General features: G+C 43.8%; 1 protein-coding gene across 2 annotated transcripts in view; it reads right to left on the bottom strand.

The window, feature by feature from the left end:
• Positions 1 to 847: 847 nt before the first annotated feature.
• VWC2 (von Willebrand factor C domain containing 2) overlaps positions 848 to 9043 on the bottom strand; it is a 57177-nt gene continuing 48981 nt past the window's right edge. For both annotated transcript variants that reach the window (XM_035318917.1, XM_035318918.1), the window contains exon 4: positions 848 to 1321. In XM_035318917.1, the coding sequence (XP_035174808.1) occupies positions 1170 to 1321 (152 nt within the window). In that variant the 3' untranslated portion in view covers positions 848 to 1169. The remainder of the gene's footprint in view (positions 1322 to 9043) is intronic.

Here is a 9043-nt window from a genome sequence, read left to right as displayed (position 1 = left end):
TAGGTATTCAAAGCAGATGCAGTCCAGTAGTTGGAGATAAACTAAATTAAAACCAACATGAATCCAAATAAAGGCTGTTAATGGCTGAAGCGGGGAGATGTGATTCATTTCACATGTCATCAGAGTCAGACTCTGCGTTATAAATCCTGTGACAGACAGACAGACTGACATTGAATCAAAAAGCTGAACAAGCACTAGGGAGGTAGCAAGAGCAGGGTCTCCGAACCAGCTCTCTTGCAAATCCAAGGATTTGCACTGTGCAGCCATGCTAGTGCTTGGCTGCCATAGCCCATCCAAGCTGCACTTCGTCACATCCATTATGCATGACATTAATGATGCCACCTGCTTACTTACCTCATTTCCACCAGCTCGGCGAGGCTGCATTGTTTATGTCACAGAGGAATGTGCCCTGCTGTAATGTCTTATGTCTGAACTTAGTATTAGAAATTGATTTTGTCTAATTAAATTTTTATAGCAACAGCTACAAGAGACCATTTCATATTACCTACTGCTCCAAGTTATCTCAGCTGTGGACCAGTAGATACGTTGAACGAGGAAAAGGAGCCGACTTGAACGAGGAAAAGGAGCCGACTCACTTTTATACTTCAGCAGTACTCATATGTGAGCATATATTCTCTAAAAGCATATTCTAAGACATTTTTTTCAAGAGTGAGAATGTCAAAGCTTTGTTGCAAACTGGCTCTTTCCTGGCCCACTGAAACAAGCAAACAAAAACCAAAACAAAATGAAAAAAAGAAAAAATATATATAAAACTGGAACAGAAGTGTAGTGTTTTAGCTAAGGTGCTTGTATACAGCAGGACAGGCAACAATACAATACTTTAATCTGTACTGTCTATATAAAACATTTATTTTTAAGCTCTATAATGGCATTATAGAAATACATAGAATAATTTATAGAGTGTATTTTAGTGTACTCACTGTGAAAATAACACATTTATTAAGACAATTTTATTATGTCCAAACTTTTTAAATATATGCACTTCTTTCTCTTGCAGTATTATGTTACTTTGAAAAGCAAAATATCAATAGTCTATTCTTTGTTCCTCACCAGAATCTTCTCATTCAGATTTCCCTGGGTCGCCTAGGGTGCTCACTACTGTGAGACAGTTTATAAAAACCACGAAAGTACTTTGACTGGTAGATTTCCTATATTTGTTTGCATTCATGTCTAGTGCACATAGCTTGTCGTTCAATTCTCCAAGTGCCTTCTTCGTAAGTACAGTGACATATAGTGCATTCATCAGTTTTCACCTCTCGGCCTGCTGGAATGACAATGGTTTCTGCAAAGCAGTTCGGGCCTAAAAAAAGGAAAGAGTTTATTATGGGATGGCCATAGCATACTGCAATCCAGCACAGTTTAGTTTGTCTCAAGCCTTGAAAATCTTAACACACAGTCAGTAACACCGGGCACATTAAACAAACGTGAGCATCGTTCACATCACATAAAAGCAGCACAGAGGATAAGGAAGTCCTGCCTTCTGAGTTGGCTACTTTCTGATTTTCCTCTGGTTTTCAGCACAAGCTGTCCTGCCCTCTGCAAATGAAGGTACAATAAATCCCTTGTACAAAGCAGCCACCTACAACAGCACCTGGGCACAGACTGGCCAGATAGCTGAGTACAGGTTTAAGCGAGAGAAAAATCTGGCTGTCAACAATGAAGTAGTGCTACTGTAGGCTATTAGGGAGCGGATTATAAATGTTATTACTTTTTCTCCATTCGAAACATACATTGCATTTCATGTAGTAGTCAAAGTATCAGATTAGTTTATTTTCCATTGCACGAGAAAATTGGCTTTTTTTCTACCAGAGCTGAATAGCTCCAGCCTCTTCTGAATAAAGTCTCTTTTCAGGTATAAAATGAAACATTCGTATTATATAAGTCAGCAAGTCTACAAACACTTTTTTTTTTCCTAGTACACCAACATAATTTAATTTCCAAGGATCAGGAGAACAAGCCACCAGCACAGTGTTCAGAAGACAAATCTGATTCCTTCAAAAGGTGACTTCCTCACATCGCTGCCGATGGCTGCACATGCTGTATTACCTACAGCTCTCCTAAAAAAAAAAAAAAGTATTTCTGCCTAGAATATCAACACACGCTTGTGAAGCATAACTAAACCCTACCAATCGCCTCGTATCCATGCGTGTTCTGAGAGGAACTGGTCCTGCTGTTCCCCAGACACTCAGATCAGCTGCTCGGGCAGAGCCTGGCTATCCAGCAGCACTTTGGCACCGCCAGCCACCAGGGCAGGACACGCAGCATGGGCCTGCGTACATTGACGTGATACAGCTGAAACTCTTGACAGAATATGGGTGTGCCAAAAGCCTGTCAACTGCCAAGCTGCTTGCCACGCAAGTAAATAAATCATAGATGAGGTTCAGCCTTCCGCTGCCAGGGATCTGCTGTCAGAACTAAGTCAAACAGCGTGGTTGCAGTTTCTAAAGCTCCGTTTTTAAGTGTTTTCTCTGAAAACCAAAGGTAGGTGCAAGCTGCACATTTTAAAGCAGAAGCTATACAGCTCAAAAATCAATTTTAATAGTTTTCTCTTTGGATCAGATGGTGTGTTTGTGCACTGACGAAGCTGCCTGAGAGGCAGATGCGAACTGACAGCAACGAAGGCCTTTCCTCACTGAAGAGTTACCCCTCTACGGAAGAGACCTGCAAGGCTTGCAGAAATTTGGTTCACCTGATTGTACCCATGAATTCTCTGAATATTTAAGGTAGCATTTTGTTTTAGAACTGAATGTTGACAAATGCCTCTAACACGTGGCTTCTCCTGTAATTTTGGGTGGCTTCTCGTCTGTTCAAGGTTTTGGAAGCAGAACAGATAGCAAACACAGATTTCAACACAGCACATCTCAGGTAAAGTTACCTGCTTTACTCCCCTAACTTTACTGTGGTGCTTTTGTACTTGTGGCCCCTCAGTGTGCCCATGCAAAGAGTCACTGGACTGGGCAAAACAGGGAGGAGGACTTCAGCAGGGCAGAGGGAAGATGTGTCTGGGCCCCTCTGCGCACCAGGAGGTGCCGAATCCGTCAACTGAGGTAAAGCAGAACTATTAATTAACTACACTGTCCTCAGTGGAGTTTAACGAGATTCTACTCTAATCTATATAATTCTGTTTCAGCTAACTACGGTACCTTCTTGTGCATAATAAGCTTTCTTCCATCCGTAGATGGGTTCGCCCTCCCATTAGAAACAGATACCCAAGTGTTTCGCCAACTGGCCTGTGATAGCCTCCTGATGTACAAAGCTGTACAGCACAAAGAGTTAAAATACTAAAAGTGAAATCCACTTTCCATGGAGAATTTGTCTGAGACTTACAAGACCACTTGAAATTTAAACACTATTTAAAAGGCACAAGAGGAACGTAAGTGATGTCAATGCCATGAACAGGATTTATTTCATTCTGGGAAAGTAAATGTTACAGGCTATACTTGGTTATAAAGATCAGCCAGGGAATGAAGTAAAAACCGTGCAACACACGTAATATAATTCACGAGGATTCAGAATGCAAATGCCTCCACTAACTACTAGCAGTACTTTAATGCTGTGCGTGACAGTCTTTCCTAAATCAAAAAGTTATTAAATGTAAAGATAAAGCAAGTTAGCCCTAAATTGATAAACTATTTAATATGTGTTGGGAAATGTGTTGGGAAATGTACAGAAGGGCAACAACTGCCTACATGAGAAGGGGACCCCGCAAAGCCAAACAACAGCAACAAAGTACATTAAATCCAGCAAACTGGCTTTTTTTTTTTTTTTTTTTTTTTAGTTTCATGCAACTGTTCTGCAGAAAAGTGGCTATTTTCTGGTTCTGCACTTGCACCCATCATCACTGTACCTGCAAATCCCGTCTACGGCTCAGATTGGCAATAGTCAACTGGCATCCTTGCCTCTTCTCTTTCTTTGCAATACTGTGCATGCACGATGTGATTAAGGTTACAGAAAAGGGCATCAACGAAGAGCCTGAACCAACTGTGTTACAGCAACCCCATGCATGTAAATGCCAGTACAACACTGTGTCCAAACACTGAAAAAGAATTCCACAGCTCTCCTTTCCTCCAAGTACCATTGAATTTTCTGTACCATTCCTCCAAACCCGAAGACTTCTTCTTCTGCCCCAGCTGTTCCCATCCCTGCCTCAGCCCTTCCCTGGCTCCATCCTGGGAAAGGCAGCGGGGCCAGGCAGGAGCTGCTGGTCAGAGGGACAACGCTGATGATCCAGCTAATGATGCCATTCTCCATCTGCCTAAAAGGACTATGGGGAAGATGAGAAATTGAAGATTTTAAGTGGGCAGTGGGACAAGGAGGCAGAGTGGGCACACGAGGGCTAGTTTTAGAGTGACAAGTGCCATTTGCTCACTCTCCTTTAGGAGAGAGAGACAGAAGCAGGTGTCTCCTCCAAACTCTTACCCAAGTGGATAAGCTGATCCGAAGGCATGGCATTTGCTGAAACTTCTGCTTTACTTAAAACTGGGTAGTTTATATTGATTTAGCAAGAGTCACAGCTTCCCATCACAAAGGGCAAGACATTTTGTGAGTTCTTAAAGTCTGCAAAATTATCTCACATAGCACATGAAAAGCATTTTGAAGTAAAGGGGGGCTGCTCTAATGCCGAAGCAGCAGTGGATTTTCTGACTAGATGTTAGTGGTGCAAGGGCAGCGAAGAGTGAATCTCTTCTCCAATGTCCACAAAGCAGGCTGCCTGCTTTCTGAGCTGGTCCTTGGTACCACCTCTATGCCTGAATTTCGCATCTGGTCCTCCTTTCATGCAGCAGCAGCTTATTAGAGATCATTTGATCTATAGTATAAACCTCCTGGGCCACATCCCCAGCTGCATATGCGTATACAGCTCTGAGGAAGTTAGTGGTGCCGCACATCTTCGCAGTAGATTAAGATCTTGCCACATCACTCTTAAATCTGGCAGAAAATTCGATATGACATATTGTACCAATTCCAAGCACAGTTTGAAATCTACCACGACATCATTTGTTTTCCTAAAGTATATCCTGGCGCTGTCAGGCTCTGCTTGAGCTACACCACGCTGGTATCAACTGAGATTTCTTTCCTAGGGCTAAGGCATAGCTGCTGCTGCTTCAGCGATGCCTTGAAGCAGCAGGTTCAGTGCAAATCCTCCGTTATCACACTGAGCACCAGATTGGAATGAGGCTCTGGGTTTTCCCCTGCTTGGAACGGCGAATCCTAGCTTCCGAAACAACATTTGTTGTCGGGATCAAAGCAGCTAGAAGAGCGAGCCTATTCGGTGGTGAATGCACCACGAGTTTGTTTGTAAACGGACTCTCATCTCCTAAATATTTTAAAAAGTTCAAAAATATTAGGGGGGTAAATGCAACAATTGTGAGTCTTTTTTTTTTTTTTTTTTTTTTTCCGAAGTCCTTATGCCGATACTGTGAAAAGCTTCCGGTGACTTGTGTTTTACGCTTCAGTGTTGATAAATGCAACAATTTAATTAAAATGCAAATTCTGTTATCTCGGAAGAAAACAGCCGATCCAAATTATCAACAGAGAATGCCCAAGCCACTCACCTACAGAAGCAACAGTACCTGTAACCTTGACAACCTCGCAAGAGACTCTCAGAGGCTTCTCCTCCTCCTCCTCCTCTCCTTCCACAAAAGCACAGCCGTACTGTGCAGAGCTGTGCCTAGCTCCTCTGCAGCCTGCCCCTGCTTTTGCATAGGCCCATCTTCCTAGTAGTTCAAAAATACAAGTCAGATACAGTGACTCGGTAAATCATGTTTTAATCAACTGTTTTCATCGGGCATTAAACCAAATTATGGACAAAGGAATCTGTTCAACTGCAAGTTAATGTGCTTGCCTGGAGAAGAAGTCACAGCAAATTTTAGCCAATTAGAAGTGCAGTGACAACCTCTGCAATGTAACACTTTGATCTAAGACTGCTCTGGGCTTGGGCTTTTTACTAAACTCCCTAATAGCTGCCCTTTTAATAGCTCCTTGCGGCAGTCAAATAGGTCACTTTTAAGGTATCTGATGGAAGACCAGTTATATTACATTTATCACTGTGGGATCAGAGCACTTTGTAAGGGACATAACCTCAACATTTAGCTTAGTGACTATTTCTATGTGCTTTTTTTTTTTTTTCACATTTCATAGAGGGATTTCCAACAGTTACAACATGAAAAGGCAGATCCTACACTTTGCCCGGCAAGTCTTGAGAACCACAACATCACACAAGAAATAGCTGTGCTATGCCAGATCAGAGGTTCACCTGCACTGCAGCAGCCCAAAGATGTGCAGGGCAGTGCATGGGAACAGAGCAAACACAGCTCCTAAAATACACACCCAGCTTCTAGCTCTCTGAATCAGACACTGTAAAGGGCTGCTCTATGCTTCGTCATCATTACTGGACTTCTCTGTGATCAGCCTCTCCAAGACCTGGTGTACCCATAAAGCCTTCTACTGCATTCAGTAGCAAGGAGGCCCACAGCTCTTGCGCACGGGGTAAGACAGCTTTCTTTTACTGCCTGATGCTTTCTGCCAGCTACCTGGGTTTGGCTCCTCAAATTGCCACAGTGGGAGATGCAACAACAGCCATCCCCAATCTGCTGTGCCACTCCTAACCTCCCAGACCTTCATTAGACTTCCCACCTGTCCCACCAGCAGGCCTGCAGACCGAGGGGGCCAGTTCTGTCCCCCGCCACCCCTGCTGACCCCCCCCCCAGCCCTCCGCCAATTCCCCTGCATCATTTTGGGGCTCTGAGGACCAGCCCTGCCCACCCCAAGTGAGTGGCAGAAGCACCACGGGCTTTTACAGTCCCAGAGCAGTGCTCCCTGTTCTGTTCCCATCTCCCTGACTGATCATCCCATCAACCGATGACAAAGTTGAGCTGGTGTTTTCATGAAACTATCAGTTTTACATCAGGCACAAAACCTCTAGAAACAAATGCTTCATTATTTTCAGAGAAATTGTCCTGTTGCTATTCTGTGTTAACGGAAAACTTTCATTTTCCAGCAGTAACACTTGACTACCTCCCACTGCTATTCCAGATGGGTTTTGAGGTGTGCCAGCAGAGCACGGCACCCCAGAACCTGGCTGCTCCATACACAGCAGTGTGCTGAAGCAGCTTGGTTTTGAAGTGCAGGCATTCCCTCCCTCATCCCTCTCACATCTAATCACCTCCTCTGAAGACGGTATCTGCACGTACTTTGTGCCCTTCTAAGCTCTAATCTCCTCTAAGGGGTCCGTATCTCCCCGACTTGATTTTGTTTCCCTCTCATGTGGATATATATAATGCATCTATCTCCCACGAAACGTCAGCTTGGAAGATAAAGAACAAAAAGCAGCTGGCAAAAGCAGTCTGTAGCCGGTGCCTCTCATTCCCTGGCAAAAATAAGTTCATCACCCCTGCTGCTGTCAGCGTGGTGATGGCTCCCGGTGCAGCGCAACCTTTTACTTGCCTCGGTACCTTTGGGCACTACTGAACCAAATCCAAAAGAGAGTTTTCAATTACAGAAGAAGGATTCGGGTAGACCCAATTTTAAGAGCAATCTGGGACCCTGAAGAACCATGAACTGTTTCTTGTGGCTTATCAGTGCCTTAAGATACGGGCAGCCAGAGAACCATGGCAAATATCTTAATAGACTCCCAGTAAGTGTGTATGTATGACGGGGAGAATAAAAAATAAAGGTATTCATCCATTTGCAATTTTACCTAGCTGCGACAGGGAATAATGTGCTATGTTTCATAAAAGCAGTGTTTTGTTCATGCTAGACAGAGCCTTTGTGCTTTTAAGAATAATAACCCCCCTCCCTTTTCTAGGGTCATGTTTTGTTAGATGCACAGGGAACCGACAGATTGCAGGAAAATCTGCCAAAGGCAAAACAATTAAAAACAGCATTTTGCCACGTAATTTAGAAGGGTGGGTGCAACCATATCTGCTGAAAGGGGACAGCCAGAAGAAGCTGAATGAAGTTCTTGTGTAACAAAACAGGCTGACTGTGTCCTCAGTGGCACTCCTGCCACAAAAGGGGTAACACAGCTGGGGCACTCGCTGCAGTCTGTGTGCAGGTGGTTTAATACAGAAGGCAAAAAAGCTACAATCTTGTTTAGAGTTGGGTTTTAATATTCTGCTTATGAGACTCACAAGCCCTGCATATGATCACGTTCTGTTGGTTTACTTTTTATCATACGTCTGAACACTACTGAATCATGCTTTGGTCCAGCTCCAATCCTAGAAATGGGAGAAGTGTCTGAAAATTTAGCAGATCATGAGGCACAGAAATCACAGCCCCTGGGACAATCCCTTCCCCCAGCAACCCTTCCCAAGTCCGATTCTCCACCGCCTTGCCCTTTGCGGTGACATTAGCACCTACAGAAGCAAAGTGCAAAATGCTGCTGTGAACAGGGCTGCGCAATTACTCTTGCACAGACAGAAAAGGCTTGCAGGAAGGGAACAGTTCATAATCCTGACAACAGTGCTGTCCCCGTGGATTTTCATGTGTATTCAGAGAAAGGGAATTTAGATATCGGCTTTTTGTGTACGGAACAAAAAGCAGCTCAGACACATCGAACACTCCGCAATCAAATACTGCACGAGGCAAACAGAAAGCCTCAGAGCATAAAAGGGCCCAATTAAATACGGGGTTTGAGTGCCACAAAAAAAAACCTACATCAAACAACTTCCTTTATCAGAGAAAATATGGAAGGACTTGAATACTCTGCTTACAATGATTTTCAGAAGTCCTACGGCTTGTAAAGGGATATTGTGTTTCACCCAACACCGGCACCAATTAGACATGAACTGAACATTGTGTCTATCTCACAGCAAATTATATCAATGCTTAGAAGCCAGCAAGCAGCATATCAATTTTGCTCTCAGCTTTCTTGCAACTCAGACACCACCCAGGTGATGAGAAAATCAGAGGCGCATTGGGAGAATGCACGACAGATGCCTTTGACACGGAAAGTCTTGGGGCTGCTGGGAGCAGTGGTGTTAACGGGACGAATCCTTCCCCATCTCACCTGTTCCTTCATCCC

Source organism: Oxyura jamaicensis, chromosome 2 (genome assembly GCF_011077185.1).
Source record: "Oxyura jamaicensis isolate SHBP4307 breed ruddy duck chromosome 2, BPBGC_Ojam_1.0, whole genome shotgun sequence".
Lineage (NCBI taxonomy): Eukaryota > Metazoa > Chordata > Aves > Anseriformes > Anatidae > Oxyura > Oxyura jamaicensis.
The sequence above is the reverse complement of the archived record's forward strand: the minus strand, read 5'-3'. Positions and strand labels throughout refer to the sequence as shown.